At 48.0% G+C, this 24,497-nt stretch overlaps 1 protein-coding gene across 1 annotated transcript; it reads left to right on the forward strand.

Moving 5' to 3' along the window:
* Positions 1-41: 41 nt before the first annotated feature.
* On the forward strand, positions 42-15,183 carry LOC120231402 (protein SCO1 homolog, mitochondrial). The gene is made up of 6 exons (XM_039231535.1): positions 42-376; positions 1,668-1,758; positions 4,803-5,000; positions 5,729-5,821; positions 9,778-9,893; positions 14,259-15,183. The coding sequence occupies exons 1-6, from the start codon at positions 92-94 to the stop codon at positions 14,391-14,393; spliced, it is 918 nt and encodes a 305-aa protein (XP_039087466.1). The 5' UTR covers positions 42-91; the 3' UTR covers positions 14,394-15,183.
* The last annotated feature ends 9,314 nt before the right edge of the window (positions 15,184-24,497 follow it).

Below are 24,497 nucleotides of genomic sequence, written 5' to 3' on the forward strand. Positions count from 1 at the left end.
GGAAAGAGCGGCCCCCCGCGACTTCCGGAGGAAGTGGAGTCGGCGCCGGAAACCGGGGGGCGGGCCGAAGGAGGCGCGGTCGGCTAGGTCCATGGCGGGCCTCTTGCTGGTAGCGGGGTCGGCTCTGCGGCTTCCGGGGAGGCGAGTGTGGCGTCTCCTGCCTCACGGACTCGGCGTCTGGGCCCCGGCGCGGGGGACCCCCGGAGCCTGGATGAGGCAGCTCTGCGCGCCGCGAGAGGAAGCGCGACGCACCTCGGAGCTCGCTCGCAGCTGCCGGGGGAAGCGGCCCCTCTGCACGGCGACGCCTCCTCCGCCGGGGTCATCGGGCCCCGAGCCGACGGGCAGCAGAGACCCCACGCGGCCCTCCAAGCCCGGGGTGAGTGCACAGCCCGAGCCCTGCCTCTGCGGCTCGCGTCTCCACGCCGGCCCGCGACCTCCCCATCCCACCGGGTCGCAGCCTCGGAAGCCGCTCGGCCGGGCCCGGAAGGGTCCTGGGCTCAGCCCTGCCCGGCAGCAGACTCTCCTCCCGCGATCCCCTCGGTTTGCGGGAGCTCCCAGCGCTGAAGACAGAACCGAGGCCTTCTCCCCGCGGGTGGCGTCTCGGGCTTGGAGTGTAGTCCCCCCCTGCCCCCAAAATAGAGTTCGGGTTTTCTTGAAGGTCTCAACCTTGGATTGACCAGGACTGAGGAGTCCAGGCGTGTTAACTTCTGTCACTTGACTGCCCCTTTAGATTTTGATGTATATGCTGAAATTGAGCAAAATGTGGGTCGTAGTTGCGTGCTGGGTATGCCCTCTTTGGTTACGGTCGGATTCTAGTTCTGATCCCCACAACCCTGAGAGCCGCTCCCCACTAGTGATAGTTAAGAGAAGTGGGCTTTAGAAGCTGCGGGAAGAAAGGTAATGAATTAGGCCGAGGTACTGGACATCTCACTTACCTTGGGATCTGAAAAAAGCGCAAAGAAATAATTTGACGCAGTTTGTAAAGTAGATCTCTTCTACTTTAGCTTTCTTACTTCCAGAAGGCAGAGTGAGGTTGACCTCCCGAATTTTTATTTGGTTTATTTATATTTTCCAGATCAGCATAATCACATAATTAACGGGTTTTGAAATCGGCCTTTGTGGTCAAGGTCACATGTGGTGATAGTCATGGTACTTGAGCTTCAGGGCCCCTTTCACATGAAAAGAAATTGACTTAGGGAATTTCCCCTTGGAAAGGAATGCCTCTGTAATGGTCTGTGTTCAGAGCCCAAATGGGATTGCATCCATGGACACTGTCAAGTATTTTCTTTTCATTTTTTTTTTCTTTTTGGTTAACATTTATTCATTTTTGAGAGACACCGAGAGTGTGGGGGAGGAGCAAAGAGAGAGGGAGACACAAAATCTGAAGCAGGCTCCACGCTCTGAGCTGTCAGCACAGAGCCTGACATGAGGCTTGAACTCACGAACTGTGAGATCATGATCTGAGCCAAAGTCAGACGCTCAACCAACCGAGTCACCCAGGTGACCCAGTATTTTCTCATCCCAGAGTAACATGAAACATTCTACATGTTTAACAAGATCAAGACCTGTGTTTATGTATATTACAAACGACCCTGGTAATAAATGTAGTACGATTACATGTTTGCATCTGACTAGTATTTCTGTTTGTGAAATCTCTGCCCCAGTAGCCTGTTTCCTGGAAGTCTTTGGCATTCACATTTGCTATTGGTGGAGCCTTATTGGCTGGAATGAAGTACTTCAAGAAAGAAAAGACAGAGAGTAAGTAGATATCCTCTGCTTAGCTCTGAATAAAACCTTTCTTTTCTTTTAGCATCTCTTATTTTGTTTTTAAGCTTTTTATCTTGCAATAATTTTTTTAAAAAGTTAATGTTTATTTTTGAGAGAGAGAGAGACAGAGTGTGAGCAGGGGAGGGCAGAGAGAGAGGGAGACACAGAATCTGAAGCAGGTTCCAGGCTCTGAGCTGTCAGCACAGAGCCCTACATGGGGCAGGAGCTCACAGACTTCGAGATCATGACCTGAGCTGAAGTCGGACACTTAACCCACTGAGCCACCCAGGCACTCCTGTCTTGCAATAATTTTAGATAAACAGAATGGTTATAAAAATGTCACAAAGCAGTTCCTGTGTACCTTTCACCTAGCTTCCGTTACTGTTAACACATCATATAACCATGGCTTATTTAATCAAAACTAAGAAATTAAGATCGGTTCAGTACTGTTTTCTGAACTACAACTATATTTGGAATTCACTTAGTTTTTCATAGTGTTTTTATCTGTTTCAGGATCCAGTCCCAAGATACCACTGTCTAACAGTATGAAAAGACTTAATTGTGGACAGATCTGAGCATGGGTGGTATGAAGCCCTGAGCGTTCAAGGATGACTTAGATGCGGTCCAGCCACTGAGGAGCTCATGACAGGAAACAGACACAGAAGTGAGGGATTTCGCTGGATGAGTTCTCCCACGCCAGGGGGAAGATCAGGGTGCTCTGCCCTGATCAGGGCCCAAGGAAGGGCCAGCCCCTCCTGCAGACCACCAAGTACCAGCAAAGGGCCACAGACTGACCTTGGACGATGGAGAGAAATAGGGAGAATCTGGTCAGGGAGTGCCAGGAAACTGCTCTGGATTAGCATTTGATGTTCAGAAGTTGTTTGCAAGAACTTGATATTTTAATGACTATGCCAGGCTTCTTAGGTTTGGTTTAGAAGTTTCTAGTAAGCCTTTAAAATATCACTTAAATCTGTTTTGGTTCTTCAGAGTCTCTTTTGAAGCCATGATACAAAGGATATGTTTAGATCTGGGAGAATTCGTAGGCTGTAGAATCTCAGCAGTAGGAAACCCGTGTTGATAGGCAGACCTGTGTATTTTATTGAGGAGATTTTCATATTCTAGTAAGAAATCGAGTTCCTTTAAGTTTCACAAAGAAAGAAAATAAGCCGGGAAACGTAGTGGCAGAGACCATTCTAGAATAACCAAGCTTTTGACTTTAGTTTGGAATTTCACCTGCATTAATACTTGTTTAATTTTTTAAAAACCTATTATGAAACAGTTTTTAAATATTTCCAGAGGCACTTGGTGGCTCAGTGGGTTAAGTGTCTGTCCTTCGGTTTCAGCTCAGGTCATGATCGCACAGTTTGTGAGTTCAAGCCCCGCATCAGGATCTGTGCAGACGGTGTGGAGCCTGCTTGAGATTCTCTCTCTCCCTCCCTCTCTCTCTGCTCCTCCCCTGCTGGCACTCTCTCACTCTCAAATTAAATAAATAAACTTTAAAAAACTAAAGTATTTCTAAATCATTTGAGAGTATTTGCTGACATGGTGCCTCATCATCTCCAAATGCTCCCTCGTGTACTGTTTACAGACAGGGACGTTCTCCACCGTAATCGTAATACAGCCACCAAATCAGAAAATTTACATCAACATGTTAACTACCATTCAGTCTTTAGACCGCATTCAAGTTTTCCAACCTGCTGTTCTTTATAGAAGAAGGTTCCGGTTCAGAACCATACCTTCGACCTACTCGTCTCTTTAGGCTCCTTCAATCTGTAGCAGTTTCTCCACCTTTATGGGACTTTGATGGCCTTGACAACTTTGACGGGTTACAGACCTGCCATGTCCCTTAGTTTGAGTTTGTGATTAGATTCGGGTCCTATTCTTTCAGCAGGAACATCCAGAACTGCCGCTCTGTTCGCATGGCGTCTAGTCTGGTAGCGCGAGATTTTTTTTGGTCCTGCTACTGATATTGTTCGGGTTGATTGTGTGTCTGTCAGGCTTCTCTCCCGAAAGTGGAATTGATACGTATTTTGTGGGGTGTATTTACACGCATAAATACTCATCCCAGCCCACATCAAACTCTCCATTTATTTATGTCCGCGTGGACTCGTGCTCTCCTACGTATTCAATGAACTGTAATCCATATTCTCCTTATTTTGATGCTCCGATGTCTCGGATTGGTCACTGGTAGTCTGAGCAAGCTCTTGTGCCTTTGGACGCGTCTCCAGGGTTCTTTGAATTCTGCCTTCAGTCTGACGGGACAAGATGTTTAGGCTCATCATGTACTTCCTCTGCCATGGCCCTGACACCTGCCATTTCTCCAAAAAGCCCTGTTTGCTTTAGTGGAGGATGATTCTTAGAAGTCAGGATAGGGGCTCGTTGCTGCGGGGTTGTGTCCGCTCCAGGGCCCTCTCGGTGGACAGAGCAAGAAAGCCCGGATGTAGTTACGTCTGCATTTACTTCTGTGTGTGTAGAAGCCCCACAGCCACAAGTTCACCCTCACACTTCCCGTTTCTGCACAGGATAACAGACTGCGTTCTGATTTTTTCTTCCTGTCTTTCTACCTCTGGCCGTGTGTAACTCTTAGCTTTAATATTCTTATTTATTATTAATCCCTTGTATAGAACTGACATCCCATCACTGCTGTCCAGACCCCATTCAGACGCCCTCGGGACACTCAGGCGAAGATTCCTGGTGCCGGGCCACCCACCCTGCCCCACTTAGGCTCAGACAGCCCGCTCTGCGCCCCTGCGGCCCCTCCCAACCCCCATCATGGCCGCGCCTAATGACAGGACTGAACTATTCCAGAAAAGGAAGAAGGGTCTTTACCACTTTCTCAGAGTCCTCTCTACATACCATTCCATTCCATTTGATTTTGTTGCGTTGTCCGAGGATTGTTTTTCTCAGAGGATTTTTTAAGCTTCTTGAAAATAGACCGTTTAGCACATTTTGTGCCCCCACAGTTATTAGTACCAGCATTTCAGTACCTGTGGTTTGGTTGACTTTTTTAACGTGAGCGTTTGTATCTCTTCCAGAGCTGGAGAAGGAACGGCAGCGAAGCTTGGGAAAGCCTCTCCTCGGGGGCCCGTTTTCCCTCACGACTCACACCGGAGAGCCCGTAACTGACCAGGACTACCTGGGTCAGTGGGTGTTGATTTATTTTGGTTTCACTCATTGCCCTGATATCTGCCCAGAAGAACTGGAAAAAATGATTCAAGTCGTGGATGAGATCGGTAAGCCACCACTAACTGTAAAAACGGCTTTTCCGTAACATCCTTCCCGTCACCACGCTTTTCACGTCCTCAGATTGCTTTTGGGCGGGTGTTGTAATTATTTGCTTTGTGAGAACATAAAGTTTCAGCATCAGGCCCACTTGCTGCTTTGATTCCCATGACCTCATTCTCTACCAGAGAGAGCTTGTTCTGATGCTAAATGTTAAACTGCTTAAAAATGTGGGTGAGGTCTGGTTTCCCATAGTGCTGTTCTGTGTCCCTTACTTGATTGTAGACGTCTGTCCCTGACACTGCCGTTGTCCACGTGACGGACTAGAAAGTTGGCAGTCTGGCCTGTGCCGTGCCGTCCGCGGCATTGATTCGTCCCAGAGAGGAGGCAGGGTTCCGTCCTTAAGCTGGGTTGTTTGTGAGGATTCAGTCCTCACTAATAGTTCACCTTGCCCCTGAGATGTGGTAGGGGAACCCACAAACACTGCGTTGGATCAGGACACAAGATGCCCACGTGATGTGACTCCGGTTACCCGTGTGCAGCTGTGCAGGTACCCGGCAGGCCGTCTGACCCCGCCAGCGATACTCTGTGGGCCCGCCCTTCCTCCTCCTCCCCCCTCCAGGGTTTGGTGCCCCTGTTTCCCTAACGCCTTGCCGTAGCACTGCCCACTCTGCTGTAACTGCCGGTGGTCGTTTTCTCCCCCGGAGCGTGAGGACTGACCAGCGGAACTTTCTTTCAGATGGTATTCCGACTCTGCCAAATTTAACTCCGCTTTTCATCACTATCGACCCAGAAAGGGACACCAAAGAAGCCATCGCCAAGTATGTGAAGGGTAGGTCCTGTTAATAATGCCTTCCATCTGTGTAGCTCTTAGAGTTTGTGAAAGATGGACTCCTTCGACCTTATGCGCCTGGTGGAATCAGGGGGACAGATGGTGTTATCGTCAGGTTCACAGGCAAACAAAAAAGGGGAGGCTCAGTTGTGACTGCGAATAAGCAAAGAAGAAACAAGTTTCTCAATTCCCGATGCACAGCTCTGTGTATTTTGTCACAGGAAGGACCGGGCTTGGCCTCAGGTATCAACTAAGTTAACAGAACTTGAGTTGAGAGGGAGGACACATTGCTTCTGCTTCTGCCTCTCTGTAAAATTAGGACAGATAAACATCCCGGGAGTATGTACATTGGGAGATTAGCGACATTATTTTCCTTTTAATGTTTTTTTATTTTTAGAGAGTGAGCGAGTGGGGGAGGGGCAGAGAGAGAGGGAGACACAGAATCTGAAGCAGACTCCAGGCTCTGAGCTCTCAGCACAGAGCCCAACACAGGGCTAGAACCCACAAACCGTGAGATCATGACCTGAGCCGAAGTTGGACGCTTAACTGACTGAGCCACCAAGCCGCCCCGAGATTAGTGACATGAGATGTGAGCACAATGTGAACTCCTACCCCATATTTTATGAATCCAGAACATTTGTTATGACAAGTACATTTATAACTTTTCATAGAAGAATCTCAATTGAAACATCACATCCAGTTAAAACCTATGAGAAGGCCGTTCTAAAGACCAAGTTTCAGTAGAATTAAGGATGAATGCTTACATCCTTAGGAGTTAGGGCATAGGAATCTGTTTTCTCATTGTGGGAGTGACAGGAATGTGGGCACTCAAAAGTCAGGATTTGGAATTTTAATTTTCATTACAGTGAAATTGATTTAGGCTACCAGCCAAAGGGACTAACGAATACTATCATATGACACACTGCAGTGCATATCATCTCAAGCTTTGAGGTTTATTAGAAGTGTGTTTTGTGAAGGGCCTGCAGTCTCTTCTGATAGGTAACGTGTTCATTGAGGTATGATTGATGTACGATAACACATACGTATTGTCAAGTCTGCTCTTGTGATACCATCACCACAGTCAAAAAATGAACACACCTGTCTCCCCTGTGCCCTTGCCCCCCCTTTTGTCCCCAGGCAACCACTAATGCGCTGTCAACATAGGTTAGTTTGCATTTCCTATAAGTTTATGTCCACAGATTTATATACTGTGTCCTTCTTTGTTTTTAGTGGCTTCTTTCCGCATAACTATTTGAGACCATCCATGATTTAGCATGTATCGGTTCACCCTCTTTTATCTCTGAGTAATGTTCCAATGACGGACACTGGAGTCACTTCCAGTTTGGGCTGTTACAAAGACAGCTGCCGAGAGCGTTCGTGTACAGGCCTCTGGACGGACACACACTTCATTTCCCTAGTAAATGCCTGATTGCTGGAGCATGAGCTGGTGTGTGTTTATCTTTTTAAGAAACTGACAGTTTTCCAAAAGCAGTTGTACATTTTTATATTACCACCAGCCACATACGAGAGCTCCGGCTCCTGCCCGTGCTCCCCATGCTTGGTGTGGTTTGAAGAGCACTTTACTGGTTTAGAGACAATTAGAGACTATTAAGAAATCTTTGCCCAGCCCAAGGTTACAAAGGCTTATGTTTTTACAATTTTTTGGAAATTTTAGAGCTCTTATTATATATTCAAGGTGAATTTGTGTTCTCAGTTTGCAGGTTTAGCAGAAATGTGAACAATGGCATTGTTTATTCCTAAAACAGTAAAAAGCAGGCATAACTCGTGGGGTGATAAATGATCTCCAGTGGAAGTGTGTGTTATGTTGGCAGCTATTTTTTTTTTACTGCAAATTAACCAAATCCTAAATGTCCCCAGATAAGTAGGCATCTGAGTCCCTGTAACTGAAATGCAAATCTCTTACGGTAAAATTCTCCACCAACACATACTGAGTGATGGCATCATCTTTACTAGTTGCATTGGATACGGGGGAATTTAAAAATATTTAAGTTCAGGGGCAGCTGGGTGGAGCAGTGGGTTAAGCGTCCAACTCTTTATCTCGGCTCGGGTCATGATCCCATAGTGCATGAATTCAAGCTCCGCATCGGACTCTGCACTGATGGTGTGGAGCCGGCTTAGGATTCTGTCTCTCCTTCTCTCTGCCCCTTCCCTGCTTGTGCACTTGCTTACTCACTTGCTCTCTCTCAAAGTAATAAATAGACTTCATGAAAAACTTTTTTATATATATTTAAGTTCATATTTAGAAAATTATTGCAATTTCAACAGTTTTTTTTTTAAAGGTTTGGATATGCAACCAATTCAGATTTCATTTACCTTTCTGTTAACTCAGAGTGGAAAAGAAAAACAAGCGATCATGCTTTTTCAGTAGCTGAACAGTTTCTCAATTTAGGATGAATTAGTCCAAAAAATGAAAATAGGCTTTTTTTTCTCTGCCTTTGGAAGAAGGCACTGCTGTCAAATGTGCTTTCATCTCCGTGGTCTGATGAATCCGGGGGGTTTCAGTGACTTCCACCAGCTCATTTCCATGAACCCCAAAAACCAAACAGCAAATGCAGGCTGTGAGATTATTTGCTGGAAAAGGAGACCTAGCCCCGGACCAGAGACGAGTGAAGTGTGAAGCAAAAATCAAACCTCTTTTTCAGGATACCGGGAAACACTGTAATGCTTACTATGGTAAAATCTTTACACTTAGCATGTCTCAGAACTGTATCTAAATATTTAAAAACAACTAAATTAGGGGCGCCTGGGGGGCTTAGTCGGTTAAGCGTCTGACTTTGGCTCAAGTCATGATCTCACGGTTTGTGGGTTCGAGCCCCACGTTGGGCTCTGTGCTGACAGCTCGGAGCCTAGAGCCTGCTTCAGATTCTGAGTCTCCGTCTCTCTCTGACACTCCCCTGTTCACACTGTCATTTCTCTAAGAAATAAATAAAAATATTTAAAATTAATTAATTAAAACAACTAAATTAATAAGTAATGTGATTTAAATAATTAGAATATATATTCCCTCCAGATCATTACAAGAGGACTTCGAAAGGCTTTGACTTCCATATTACAGAGAACTGGCTTTGGGTTTCAGTGATTTCCTGCTTTTAGCTTCATTGATGTCTGCTCCAGTTCTTTCCTTTTGCTCACTTTGGATGTAATTCCTCTTCCAGCTTCCTCAGGAGGATATTAGATTCCTTATTTTAGGTCTGTCTTCTCCCACGTGCAGACTCTGTGCCACAAATGCCCCTCGAAGCACTGCTTGGGCTGCATCCCCCAAATTTCAATAAGTTGTGTCTTCATTTTCACTTAGCTCAAAGTACTTAAAAAAAATTTTTTTTAATGTTTTATTTATTTCTGAGAGAGAGGCAGTGTGAGCAGGGGAGGGGCAGAGAGAGAGGGAGACACAGAATCTGAAACAGGCTCCAGGCTCTGAGCTGTCAGCACAGAGCCCGACGCAGCGCTCGAACCCACGAACCGTGAGATCATGACCTGAGCTGAAGTCAGACACTTAACAGACTGAGCCACCTGGGCGCCCCTTAAAGTACTTTTAAATATATCTTGAGCTTTCTTCTTTGACCCGTGTGTTATTCAGAAGTGTGTTTTGTCTCCGTGTGTCCTGGGATTTTCCAGTGATTTTTCTGTTTCGAGGTCAAGTCCACTGTGATCTGAGAGCACACATGTGGTCTCTGTCATTTTAAATCTGTTAGGGTGTGTTTGATGGCCCAGAACGGCCTGTCTTGGCGAACGTGACTTCTTCATGACAGAGGAGAGTTTGCATTTGTTCTGTGTGCTTTTCTGTTCCTGTGAGTCACGAGGGAGGTTCCAGGATGCTTGGGGAGAAAGGGGCAGCGGAGACTCTTTATAACTGAGACTGGCGTCTGAAGTCAGGGCGTGGGGCGTGGTCTCGCTCGCTTCTCATTTTTCACCATCTCTCTCATTTTTTTATTTAGAATTTTCTCCCAAACTGGTTGGCTTGACTGGCACCAAAGAGGAGATCGACCAAGTGGCCAGAGCGTACAGGGTGTACTACAGTCCCGGCCCCCGGGACGAGGACGACGATTACATCGTAAGTAGACGCTCGGGTGGCGCTGCAGGCCGGCACTCAGGCCCCACACAGCTTGTGCCGTCCCGACAACGGGCCGCAGAAATGAGAGGAAAGCTGAGATCGTCACAAATTCCTCAGGAACTGGGAATATTTGAGAGGATGATAGAAGTATAATTTTTTTTAAGGATGCTGACTTGATGTGTAGTCACTGTCCTCATAATTGAATTTCTCATTTTCCTTTTTAGCAGCCCAGAAAATTACAGGAAAATATACAATGAGTAGGTATTTTAGAATCAGTAGAACATGGTACTTGGATACCATGTTGGAAATAAAGAGAAGTCATTGTTTGGGGCCAAAGCTTTATTTAAACTTAAAAACATAGGAGCCCTGGTGGCTCATGCGGTTGAGGGTTTGACTCTTGATTTTGACTCACGTTGTGATCCCAGGGCTGTGGGATCGAGCCCCGTGTAGGGCTCCGCTGAACATGGAACCTGCTTAAGATTGTCTATTCCTCTCCCCAACTTGTACTCTCCCTCTCCAAAACAAAAATAATAATAATAATAATAATAATAATAATAATAAACAAAAAGCCCATTGTTCAGGTTTTCTGTGTCCCCAGTGAAGAGGCGCAAGGAGCAGTGTTAGGCCATGGGGAACTGCATTTTTGGAATGAGCTAGAGTTCTGAAAAGCAAGAGAAAAGATGGAAAGTTACAAGAAGGTGGACTTTCCATCAGGTTTATATTTATATGAACTGCTTGCTTTGCATAATTCCGTGTTTACTACTGGGTTTCTAATGATGAAGACCAGAAACGCAGTTATTCCTATGCAGCTGTGCGCTCGCCGTCACTGCCCACCGAGCCCTAGGAGAAAGTCCACGTCACCCGGTCCCCCTTACGTGGACTTTCGCGGCAAAGCACCAAAGAGGGCATCAGCACCGCTCCACCCACCCGTTTTCTTCTCACACTGGACACCTTTTCCCGTCCGTTCATAGTTGGCCTTGCTGCTTAGTGTTAGTTCAGTTCTTCCCCCTCAGCTGTCGTCCTCTGGCTTCTCTGGAACATTGGTCGGGCGGAGTGATTAATCACAGGAGCCTGTCTCCAAAACATGGTTTGGGTGGGATGCCCAGTTGTACTATCCATTGCCTTTCGTGTGGTCTTTAAAATACTCTGAAATGTTGGTTTAGACTGCCTTGACCGTTTGGCCTGGAACTTGGCAAGAACACGTCATTTTCATGCTGCCTGTAATCAGCAGTGACGGCCAGGCGCCTGTGAGATCATAGACACAGACACGCATTGGGCCGTGGAGGTTTGGATTCAGTCATGAGACAATCATGTAGATAATCCAGAAAAGGAGTATTAACTTTTTCAATTTTAGAAATTAAAATGCAGATATTTAAGTCTCCTGGAGACTTCTTGGATATCCTAGACCTCATTTGGAGAAATACTGGTCTACTGGCTTAAGAATTTGACCTTTGATAAGAACCAGTGAGTTGTACACTTGAAGCTAATGGAACGCTCTTCACTGAATTAATAATCATCATCGTGAAAAAGAAACAGTGAGTTCTTTGCTAAATCAACCAGTAGGGGGAGGCACTCTCCAGCTTGTTAGGTTTCTCGTTGGCGTGACTTCTGTCCCTTGAGGTCATAGATTTTCATCTTCAAAATGGTGTGGGAAACTTTAGTCAAGATTTAAGGACCTGCAGGGAGTGGGGGAATGCTTTCAGGGTCGAGATTTGACAGAGTCAGGTTTTCTTAATCTCAGGCAGCAGCAGCAAAGGGGCGGCTTCTGGCTTGGGAGTGCCCGTGACATCTTCAGACTTATAGTACGTGTGAAATGGTGCTGGGGCACCTGGGTGGCTCAGTCGGTTAAGCGTCTGACTTCGGTTCAGGTCATGATCTCACAGTTTGTGGGTTCGAGCCCCGCGTTGGGCTCTGTGCTGACAGCTGGGAGCCTGGAGCTGCTTCAGATTCTGTGTCTCCCTCTCTCTCTGCCCCTTCCCTGCTTGTGCTTTGTCTCTCTCTCTTCCTCTCTCTCTCTCTCTCTCTCTCTCTTTCTCTTAAAAATGAATAAATGTTAGAAAAAAATTAAAGTAAAAAAGAAATGGATGTGCCGAACATTTAGGATCTATTGGAAGCTAAGTGCGTACATCATCGCGTTGTATATATATAATATTACATTCAAATGTAACTATTAAGTAGGAAGTATTTTTGAAAAACAACAATAGTGGCTTTCACACCCAAGAAAAGATGTGCAGTTCCACCTCTAATGAAAGAAGGTGAATTGAATAATGTAATGCCATTTTGTACCTGTTAGATCAGCAAAGGCCAGAAGTTGGAAATGTATTGTCGAAATCTAACTTGGGAAAAAAGGGGCACACCGTTGGGAAGAAATCTGAAGCCACAATACTTCTGTGCATCGGTCAGAGGAGTTTACCTGATAGACCCTCTTCGGAGGCCCAAACTGTCTGTCAGCATTTAAAATGGATACTGTTTGCTTCAGAGATTCTACCTTGAGGGACTCCCACACCTCTGCCCTACAGCGTCATCCGTATAGAGCAGCCAGGCAGCCACTTCGTAAAAGCCCCTCCATGTGCACCAGTGGGGGACCGTGTCCCGCACCGCGTTAAATGAGAAAGCGCCTACGGGAGGTTGTTGCTTCTCTATAGAAAGAAGTGGGTAGGTATGTACACACGCTAACAAATGCGGACGGTTTTCTGTGGAAGAATCCAGAAGGGACTCGTGGCGGCAGCCCCCTCGAGGAAACCGGAGGGGCACCCTCGAGACCGGAGGGACCCCCACGAGTCTGGAAGGAGCGACAGGCTTCCCGGGTAGAAGTTTGCCCCGTAGCCTTTTGCGCGTTTTTATGCGCGGCTGCTTACCATGGCAGACCCTAGGAAGTGTGCGCACGCGGCTGTAAGGCGCCCGCCTGGCTCTCGCGATGCTGCAACTTCCTCTCGGGCCTGTTTGGTTGTTTCTAAAGGAGTGGGATGCCTGGCTCGCTCGGGACGAAGGCGGCCCGTGACCAAGCCTGTCCGTGCACGTAGATCCCTGCGTCTGTCCCAGGACCTACTAGGGCCCTAAACTTGTGGGTCAGAAACATGACAGCTCGCTCTGCCCACAAGCCAGCCGGACGTGGAGACCTGACCACTCACAAGTTTGATCCGTGCGGCCAGAACACTATTCCGTCCTGTACCAGAACGTGATTTCCAGGATAAGAACACTCGTAAAATAAATCCCCTGGAATTCTAGTTTTTTAAGGGAGTGAGAGAATCAAGTACAAGAAAGAAAATAGAAAAACGGAAGCTGTAGATAGAGAGCATAGGCATGAAGTGCGAGCGGGGGACCCAGTTCTGACTCCAAATCAGATGTGTGGGGAAACACGGACCCCTGTCCTGCTGCAGCGAAGTAGCCCAGGACACGTGGGCCCACCAGCTGTCTGAGCTCTTGGAGCACATTCTTTCCTCCTGTGCACGGGCAAGTGGCTCGCTCCATTTGCTCTGTTTACGAACGTGTGTATATAAAAAAGCAATAACCTCACAGACCTATAATGTGTGGCGGGTCTATTTGGGGATGTCTCCGGTTCAGTATGTGTGATCACATTTCGGTCTTTCTTTTTGTCTTGCCAAATAGCAATCAAGCCTGCAGTAAATTCCAAGGGCTTCTTAAGCGCCAAGCCTTCTGCTCATTTAAAGTTGGATTAAGCGGAGGCATATAAATAAAAACTGTATGACTAATCCAAGCTTAGGTTAGAGCTAGGAATGTTTTCAGAACTTTGCCTGGAAAATAGATAATAAATGTCAGACTCCTAGGAGGGGCAGCATTTACGGCTCCTGAGAGGTCCAAGGTGATCTGCCTCGGGTAGGATCATTCGGCAGAGTATATGCCACCTTCCTAGGGGAGAAGAACCCTTGTTTCCACGTTGCCATTTGAATCACTAATATCAGGACTAAATATTGTGCCAGAACGTATAAATCGTACACTTACAGTAGTGGTGGCTTTTCTGGATTCTTCTCGTATAGCATGGCAGGCAGCATTTGGAAGTAGTGAGGTACCCGGTTCTTCTGAAAGCAGCAGCCATTTTTTGGAAGTCGATTCTCAGAGATCATGTGGATGCGTATGTTATGGACAGAACCAGAAGAATCTCAGATTCTAGCTGATGTCTAAGGCAGTAATCACCGTAGAGTGCTGGTGCACAAAGATTTTAGGTATCTGTCACCATGAATTTATTAAAATAGGCTTAGACCCATTCTGTAAGCGATACCTGTTACAGAGGTTATTTAAGCATAATGTGAAGTTCTCTTCTGCAGCATGTAATCAGAAAAGTAAGCAGCTTATTTCAGTGATCTTTTTGTCCTTTCTCTCCCTCCCCCACCTTTTTCTCTGCAGGTGGATCATACAATAATAATGTACTTAATTGGACCAGATGGTCAGTTTCTAGATTATTTTGGCCAGAACAAGAAGAATGCAGAAATCGCTGGTTCAATTGCTGCGCACATGAGGGAACACAGGAAGAAGAGGTAGCCTGAGCAGCGGTCCCCATGGAATGCTCTCTGGCCAAAGAGGAAAAAAGCTTTGTGTCCCACAGGAGTCAGCATCTCCCTGTGTATAAAAATGCAACCGACAGAATGGCTTTCATACCACAAGAACATCTGTATTTTGGACATTACGGGTCAGATACAAATGGGTGTTTTGTTACCCTTCGGTTCAGCCAAGATCGATTGTTGGAACCGGAAAGATGACAACCAAATAGTCACTTGAGACCAGAGGACCAAGTTACCGTGAAGCCAGGAGGGGGGGGGCGGGGGGGGGAACTCAGGAGAGACTCGACGGGTGCATTTCCCCACATCAGCGGAGCAGCGCTGCTGCCTCTCTGGTGTCCTGGACCCGTGTCACCCGGGTCGTGGGACGGAGTCTCCAGGAAGAGTGTAATTCCCACAGTGCCCTTGCTTTCGTCTTCGAGCTCTTGGTGGCCGATGACAGTCAAATTAAAATCAGGCTCTTGGACGTCCACAGTTGGGCTTTTAGACTCGAAAGCATTGAAGTCCAGTCTTCTGTGCAGACAGATACCACGGTCAGGTTTGTACTGTGCTCCCCTGTCGGCACCTGCTGATGTTAACTACCGATGAGGAAATCTGCTGTTTGGAGCAGACAGATCAGTTTCTTAGGGGCCTTTTATGTGGTTTTCACTTCAACGTGCCGGGTTGTCAGCAACCTACCAAATGGATACAGGAGGGTCTTGAAGGTGATGGTGACACAGGGTTCTCAGCTGGGTTGCAGTGGGACCTGGAATAAAGGTTTATTCAGCTTTGCAGCCTGGACACCATGACCTTGCTTGTGGGCGAAGGGCGGGTACGTCCGGGGCAGTGAACGTCCCTGTGCGCAGAGCGCAGGTGGGCCCCTCGGGTGCTCAGTAGGGCTCGGGCTCTGGGCTGGGGCTGGAATCACGGGTCCAGGTGGGATGCAGACCCCTACGCTCTTTTTTGTTTGTGTGTTTTTCTTGGTTTTTAACTTTATTTTAGAGAGCGTGCAAGCGGGGAAGGGCAGAGAGAGAGCCAGAGAAGCCCAAACAGGCTCTGCACTGTTGGCATAGAGCCCAATGCGGGGCTCAAACCCACAAACCAGAGATCATGACCTGAGCCGAAGTCCAACGTTGAACTGACCAAGCCCCCCCGGCGCCCCTGGACCCCAGTGTTCACAAATAACATGTAGGTACCTTAGGTGCTGGTGGCCTGGGGACCAGGCCTAGTGAAACTTTTGTGGGGAAGCAAGGTTTTAATCTGCACCAGTGAAAACTTAACCCATCCTTTGATGTGTCCATTAATGTCACGCTGTGCGCACAGCCATTGAGGAGAATGCGTGGTGGCGTGAATGCTTTGTGAATTCAGCTTCCACGGGGTGGGGCTTGACTGCCCCGTTTCCTACTGGAAGCTGCTTCCCAGGGCCAAGTTCTCCCAAGGTTTTCAGTAAATCCTAACGCAACAGGTACAGCTCTTAGACGACACACTCTTGCCCCTCACTTAGGTATTACACACACATGATACAGGCCTGTCGTGGTTTTTAAATTCGCAATACTTTCGTTAAACCTACGAGAAATACATCCAGGTACGTGAGAAAGGACAACCTTAAATTCCATAGCGGCTGCAGGCCGCATGGTCACCCTCCTGGGATTCGTACAGTGTAGTGGTGACGCCCCCCCCAGGACCTCAGAATGTGACCATATTGGCAGAGGGGGGTCTTTGCAGAGGTGACTCCGAGATGAGGCCATTAGGGTGGGCCCTCGTCCAGTGCAACATGTCCTTGAAGAAGGGGGCGGGCACAGAAGACCAGCTCCATGAGAAATGTAACTGCTGACACCTTGGTCTCAGGCTCGGAGGCTCCAGCCCGGTGAGAAAATGAGCTGCTCTGAACCCCCCCTCCTCCTCCCCCGCCCCCCCCAATCTGTGTGGCTTTGGGCCAGCAGCCCCCACGAGCTGACTCCTGGCCATTCCCGGGTAGAAGAGGAAAGAGCCACAAGACTGAGTTCCTGTAAACGCCAAGATGGAATGACTCCTAGGAACCTTGTCAAGAAGGCGAGGGGCTTTGCTGGAGGCCTAGTCCCATGTGACAAAAAAGATACCAAATACCTAACATGCCAGACGTGAGAGGAGCCGGTCTGCTTTAAGCCACAGGACATTTGTGTGGGTCACTTTGCAGCAGGCTGGCCCCGGATAAAAAAGGGTCTTCGTTCTCAGCTGTCACAGGTCAGAGCCGATGCGAGGACCCAGAGAGCGACGGCGGCTTTTGAAGAACCATATATGCTGTTTACTCCAGTGTCAAGTTTAAAGGCTCATAATCAGGATGTTAGAAGCAGGATGACGTCCAAATCTCTTTTTAAGCGCGAGGGGACAGTCCCCAAGATGAAGCTACTGCCCTTCCTTGTGAACCTCAATTAGAACCTGGGTCCCTGTGTCTGGCCAAGCTCCTGCGTGACCCACCGCCATGGGGTGCCGACCCGTGACCATGTGAATCCAGCCAAGCCTGGGGGTGCGGCATGCCAGGTGGGCAACCTTTCACTTGTGAGTTTGAGGAAACCAGAATGAAGGCTGCCTTTCAACAAAGTATCCCTTGCAGACCCTTAAGTGTTCACACTGGACTCTGAGGGTCTTTGTGTTGTTAGAAATGCCGTTGCTTATTTGAAAAGTAGAAGAATCCCGCCAGCGCAGGAGGCACATAAGGAGGCACACTGTCCGCGAGGCAGCCGGTAACCTAAGGTCCAGGGGACGACATTCACAGAACACGCACCCATTTGGTCAGTCCAAGGTAAAGCAGCCGTGGCCTGGGAGGCTAATGCAAACCCAGTACAGCGATTTGATGTCGTCGTCGTTTTTGTTGTTTATGTAAGCTCTACGTCCAATGTAGGGCTTGAACCCATGACGCGGAGATCAAGAGTGGCATGCTCTACCCACTGAGCCAGCCAGGTACCCCTCCCCCCGCCCCAGTAGAGTGATTTCAAATTGCAAGTGCATCTGCAGTGAGTTATTTTAAAATAAGTTTGGGGGCACCTGGGTGGCTCAGTCGGTTAGGCGTCCAACTCCTGATTTCAGCTCAGGTCATGATCTCACGGTTCATAAGTCACGGTCTTGTGACAGGTGCTCACGTGTTCTGACCCTCCCCGTACTGGCAGGCACCTAAGCCTGGACCTGTTTGGTCATCCTGCCTTAATGAACTGTTCACACCTGCTTGCTTAAATGGCATTCAGATTAAGGGACAAGTTTTTTGGGGAAAAAACCCTAAGGTTCGAACCAGAAACTTGAGACATTTGGTCCTGGCACAAGAACACCAGGGCACGAGTATGCTGTCTCTATCTCTCTCCTAGAAATAAATAAAACATTAAAAAAATTAAAAAAAAAAATAAATAAAACATTAAAAAAATTAAAAAAAAAAAAAAAAAGAACACCAGGGCACGAGCATACGGTAAGAGCAGGTGGTGTGACAGGGTCCTTTCTCTAGGGCCTGGTGGGCACGGAGCCTCATGAAGTCCCGTCTAATCTGTAGTGAAGCAGACGGACTGTAAGCAGATCTATTAAATGGTGTCAGATAGTAAGCAGTGCTGTGAAGGAAAGAAAGTAAAGCTTTGGAGAGTGATGGGAAGGACAGGCATTAACTGGTCATGGACAGGTCCTTTGGGGGTGACCATCTGAAACCTGGGAGTGAGCCATGTGAGTACCTAGGTGGGGGGGGGGGGGAACCTCCCAGGACAAGGGCCCTGACCCCAGAGTGTGCTCGGGTAGCAAGAATAGTAGCTCAGGGAGTCAGGGAGGACGGGAGGTAGAGGCCCAGGGATCACATTCTGTGCACGGCAGGGACCGTGGCTCTGCAGTCTACGGAAGGGCTGAGAGCAAGAGCCTGACCTGACGCGTCTGCGCAGAGCGCCCGTGGCAATTGTTGCTTTGGTTCATGTGGAAGTCCAGGTGCTGATATCCCCCCTCCTTGTGGGGTGGGGAGGTCTTAAAAGTCACACCCTGTGTACTATTTCAGGAGAACGTGTCTGGCTGTTAATCGAAAGAAAACGAATTTTCTTTTTTCCTTTTATCATGGGAATTCTAAAAGCTCACCCAAGTGTAGAAGAGTTTAATGGACTTGATAACGCCCGTCACCAGGCTCCCTTCATTATCCCCATAGGGCTGATCTCATTTCAGCTACGCGCACCCACCCCCAACCACCCCAGTGCCCCACGGGTGTGCCTCTCTTTAAGATACCACCTCTGTCTTTACAGAACATAGCCAGGGTGCCATCATCACATCCGAAGAAGTTTGGGGGCACCTGGGTGGCTCAGTTTGTTGAGCGTCCGACTTTAGCTTAGATCATTATCTCATGATTCATGGGTTCGAGCCCCACGTCAGTCTCTGTGCTGACAGCTCAGAGCCTGGAGCCTGCTTTGGATTTTGCGTCTCCCTCTCTCTCTGCCCCTCCCCTGCTCACTCTCTCTCAATCTCTCTCTCAAAAACAAATAATAATAATAAAAAAAGAAGAAGCTTGGGTGTTTGGTTTTTTTTGCTTAATATCAGCAAATAGTCAGTGAAAAGTTGGGTTTACATTTGGGGCCTTTCCTTGCAAGGGGCCTTGACACCGTTGATCTCAGAGGCGTGCCCTGTCCAGGTTGCACATGGGACTCTGTCCCCACCGTTGACCTCGGAGGCGTGCCGTGTCCCGGTTGCACATGGGACTCTGTCCCCACCGTTGACCTCGGAGGCGTGCCGTGTCCAGGTTGCACATGGGACTCTGTCCCCACCGTTGACCTCGGAGGCGTGCCGTGTCCCAGTTGCACATGGGACTCTGTCCCCACCGTTGACCTCGGAGGCATGCCGTGTCCAGGTTGCACATGGGACTCGGTCCCCATGTCTGTACTCGGCCCAAGGACACGCAGGGTTTCGAGTGGCACTGCCCCCCAGCAAGCCTCCCTGCCATTTCCCCTCAGGAGCGGTGGGGTTTGGCTTGGACCAGATGGGAAAGATGGCCCCCCACCCTGGTCTTGGTTATTTTATTTGCGCAGGAGGAATAACTGAGCACAAAGCCAAGCCTGTGAGAACAGGGGAGACTAAGGCACAGTCACAGACCCGCACTCCCACCCGGGCAGGAGCTGAGAGCTTACTGACAGCAAAGCGCAAGGGGACAGTGTGAGCCTGCTGATGACACTCACATCTAACACGTATTCAGCTGTATGGGGCCCCCGGGGGCTCAGTCGGTTAAGCGGCGGGGGGTTGGGGAGGGTGGACTGAACAGAGATGGCCCGGCTCTGAGAGGCAGAGAAGCTTGCTCAGAGGCTTCTCGAGGCTTCCGGGGCCCAGGACACAGGGGCTGCAAGCGGAAGGAGGGAGCAGGCATGTCCCCCACTGGCTGCTGCCATGCACAGCAGCTGGCCGTTGTCAGTCAAGCTGGGAGGCCGCTCAGATGATTCTTGCGCCGGTCAAGGCCCTTTTTAGGGATGGACCCAGGGACACTGCCTTGTACGTGAGCCATCTGAAGTATTCCTGGGCGGGGCTGCAAGTGGCGGCCCTTCGGCCATTTTCCACGAAGAAGATGACGCCAAAGCTGAACCTTGTAGACATGTGTGGCCTTCCAGTCTCGAGAAGTCCCACCGGGGGCCCTGGGCTCTGTGTCCGCTGGGCCACAAGGTCTCCGCGATGGCCTTGAGCCCCTTCTGCCATCAGGCTATATCGGTCTGGGTGCAGACCTTCCAGCACTTCCTCATCGTGGGGGAGGACAGGCCCAGTGTTGCGTCCCCCCACCCAGGCTTAACTAGAAAACCAGGGTCTGAGGCTCCCCTCCAGAGCTCCGGAATCAAAAATCTGCATTTGAACAAGATTGCCCTGTGATTCTTAACATCAACCTCAAGGTTTGGGAACCGCTGCTCCGTGACCTCTGTCCCCTCTAGACCACAGAGCCCCCTCCTTTCTCCCCAGGAGGGAAGAGGGAAAGCCAAAAGTAATAAAGGAACTCATCTTCCCCCGACCAGGAAGCTCTCTCTTTAATTAATTTTCCTTCCATGAAACACATAATTTGAAAAAGTCTCCCAACGAAACAAATTCCATTTTCTGATAATGGTTGGATCGCTCCATTTTTCAAATTTTAATCAAAGACATAGATCACTCCCTGTCAGAACTTCTCTGCAACAGAGGATGCCAAGGGTTTCTCTGTTGATGTAATTACAGCAAAAAGCAAAAAAATGCACTGTTTGGTTAGCCTGTGAGGGCTCATCAGGGCTAAAGGCAGTATTTCCACTTGGACATTTTGGAGAATTGCATTGAAACAAGATTGAGGATCTTTGCCCTCCAGTCGGCCCGGGCGGATGAGAATAGCTGATGTAATTAAGTAGGTCTGGGAGAGACAGAATTTGCCTGTCTCCCCGTCAGCTCAGGCTCTGGTAAGACTCTGAAAGTGGGGCCACGGAGCCCTGAAAAGGATCACCCCCCCATCCTCAAAAGGGTGTGGCAGTTAGCATATAATGTAGGTATGTCCACGACACAACTCTCACGCATGCGCCTCAATAAACCTTACTTTAAAAAATTGCAGTGGCATTTTTGGGAAGCTCAACAAAAAAAGATTCTGAAATTAATCGGGAAAAAATGGGAAAAACAGCTATAAGAAAGGTATACAGGAAAATACAACAAAATACAAGATACAGGAAACACAGGAAAACATAAGAAGGAACTCAGGGAACTTAGTGAAATGAATGAAGTGAGATTCTTATTCTATAGCCTCCATTAAAATGGACGTAGGTAGATTAAGAAGTTAGAAATAAAGAATAATAATAACAGCCCTGCAGGCAATACCTGTGAGTAGTTAGCTATCCTATAGGGGTAGGTTTACCCCAGGGGACACTGTGGGGTCCTGCCCACAGGCCCGGGGACAGCAGCGGACTGTCTGCTGTACCACGCGGTCACACGCGCTGCAGCCCGGAGGCGGCCAGGTCACAGGCGGGGCCACTCAGCGCCCCCTCGGGAACATCAGCAGAGGAAGGCTGAGCCCATCAGCCTCGTGAACGCGAAGACAGTATCAGCCAAGGGAGCCCATGGGCAGAGTAGGGGGCAGGCAGAACCCCAGAAGAGAGGCCATTCCTTGAGCAGCCACCTCAAAGCTTTTGGAATAACAATTGTCTAAATAAAAGAGTGCATCCTCCACTATCTGTAAACTTACCTATGTATAAAGTACATACGCGTACTACTACACAAACACACCTGGCAAGCAGTTGGCAGAGGTAACACGTGGGGAAAAAACTTTGAAAGGCTGAGATAGCAAATAAACGCTACTTCTAGCCCCGGTGATGTAAACAAGGGTATTTGTGTTATAATTCTTTTTTTTTTTTTTAATGTTTTATTTATTTCTAGGAGAGAGAGAGAGACAGCGTGAGCAGGGGAGGGTCAGAGAGAGAGGGAGTCACAGACTGAAACGGGCTCCAGGCTCTGAGCTGGCAGTCAGCACAGAGACCGACGCGGGGCTCGAACCCACAAACCGCGAGATCATGACCTAAGCGAAAGTCGGACGCTTAACCGACTAAGCCACCCAGGTGCCCCAATTTCTGTTATAATTCTAACACTGAACGTGTATAATTGTGTATATCTCATGTATGTTTGCTCTGTTTCCCTATGCAAACTTAAAACACTTATGCAGTTAAGCGGAGGGGCTGATATGTTCTTCCCCCGTTCCAAGTGACCCCAGAGACCAGGCTTCAGAGAGCCTGGGGACCTCCGGTTCAGCTCCCATCCCCACCCGCTCTTATAACGCCCGCCCTCCCCATCCCACCTCCCTTCCCTGGAGCTTCTGAATGAGCCCGTTCTCTGCAAGCATAAAAGGCTGAGTAAAATAGAGGAAGATTTTGTACACATGGCTCTAAAGGCAGAAGGCATAGAGGAAGTCACTGCTAGGCTTGATCAAAAACGCATGTATCAAAGAGTTACCGTCACTAAAACATAAGAAATGTCTACAAGTCCGTTAGGCAACAGAAGATAAACACCCACGGAATAGTGAAGCGAAGGGAATTAATAGGCAGCTCAGAAAAGGAGAATATCAAATAGTTAACAGCCGTATCAAAAAAAAGACATCTCTAGTGATCAAACAATGAAAATTTAACAAGTAGAATTTTTGACAAATTTTGACAGCTTTGACAAAATGCTAAAAAGAACATTACTGTGTGTGAGGGTACGGAGAAGTGGGCCATCTCGCGGAACTGGTGGATTACAGAGTGTGGCAGTCTCTCTGGATGACAATTTGTCATTCTAATAATATATTTTTTTAATTTTTTAATGTTTATTTATTTTTGAGGGAGAGAGAGAGTGGGGGAGAGGCAGAGAGAGTGGGAGACACAGAGTCCAAAGCAGGCTCCAGGCTCTGAGCTGTCAGCACAGAGCTAGAGGGCGGAATTCGAACTCACAAACCGGGAGATCATGACCTGAGCCAAAATCAGATGCTTAACAGACTGAGCCACCCAGGCACTCCAGCAATTTATCATTTTAAAGCAAGCCTGAAATTTCATCTTTATGCATTTATCTGCAGAAAGAACCATAGATACATACACACAAAGGCCTGTTCACTGCAACATTTTTGTAACAGTACATAATAGAAATAGTAAACCACAGAAGGCAACCTAGGCGACGCACCCTAGGGGATCTATAAGGAACTCAGCTACAGGGGATGAACTGTCGTACATTCGGAAGGGGAACACCATGGACCCATGAAAGGGAATGGTTGACTAACGTTTAATGATATAGAAAGATATCCAATCTACACTTCCAGCGAGTAAGTAAGCCGCAAAAGTTTGATCTCACTTTTTGTATACACCCCCAAAATACATATCAAAAGTGGTATTAACAATGATGGTATGTTTATGGAGTTTTTTTTACTTTTCTTACTTTTGAGGATCTATTTCCTAAACCCGCTGAAACGAACATGTTTTAATTTTGTGATAAGAAAGTGATCTTGGGGCGTCGGGGTGGCTCAGTCAGTTAAGCATCGGACTTCGGCTCAGGTCCTGATCTCACGGTTCATGGGTTCAAGCCCTGCATCGGGCTCTGTGCTGACAGTTCAGAGCCTGGAGCCTGCTTCCGATTCTGTGTCTCCCTCTCTCTCTGCCCCTCCTCCACTCTCACTCTGTCTCTCTCTCAGAAATAAACAACAACAACAAAAAATATCAAAAAAAGTAATCTTTAGGAAAAACACCCTAGGATCAGGAAAACAAATAGTTTATCCCCAAGTCAATTTTAAGCAAGTAGTTGCTGCTTCCTGTAAGATAATTCTAAGGATTATGAAGCTAAGGACTATGAAGCAGGGCTCAGATGGCGCCTGCTATGATGTCTGCTGGGATCATGGGAAGAGGAAGTAGCTACCTTGACCTAGTACCCTCCAGCCATGACACAGAAATGCTGAAGTTAATCGATGTTGCCATCCATGTTTGGATTGCTTTCAACTGGGGAGATAGAGGGCCAGAGTCACGTTTCCAGTTCCAGCCCCGGGGAAGGTCCAGGAAGCAAATGCTCTTGGTAACACACCATCACGGACACCCACCCTGCACTTCACACATGAAGAAAGATACCCCAGGTGCCTCCCTCACACCACACACATGCGTTGCGGGTACAGACAACGCCTTTCATCCCAGTGGATCTCTCCTGTGCTCCAAATCACGGAATCAAAAGAGGGTAGAGCTAAAGGGAAAGTAAGGGATCATTTGGTCCAACTCCATGTTTTTCTTTGTACAGAAGAGGAAACTGAGGACCACATATTTAAGACATTTTGATATGTCTAGGAGAAACGTTATTTGCCGTCAGGACCGTGTTGGACCAGGGGGACAGCTCCGTGCTCCGAGCAAGGAAACCCAAACGAGGCCACTGACTCATCGTTTCCACATCAATTAAGTGGGGATAATCCCACCCGCTCTGGGATTGCTGGGAGGGCTCCGATGAGATCAGGAGCAAATGAGGAAGATATTTGTAATATACACAAGAGATTACCAAAATCCTTGACATATGAAAGTTCTTAAAATAGAAGAATATTAGCATCTACAGAGAAAAAAGACAAAGGGCAGGAAGACTATTTATAGTAGAATTACGAGTGACCAGAGGTAAAGGAGGTTCAACCTCACTCATGACAGAA

The sequence above is a fragment of the Hyaena hyaena genome, unplaced genomic scaffold (genome assembly GCF_003009895.1).
Source record: "Hyaena hyaena isolate Hyena2069 unplaced genomic scaffold, ASM300989v1 scaffold_58, whole genome shotgun sequence".
Classification (NCBI taxonomy): domain Eukaryota; kingdom Metazoa; phylum Chordata; class Mammalia; order Carnivora; family Hyaenidae; genus Hyaena; species Hyaena hyaena.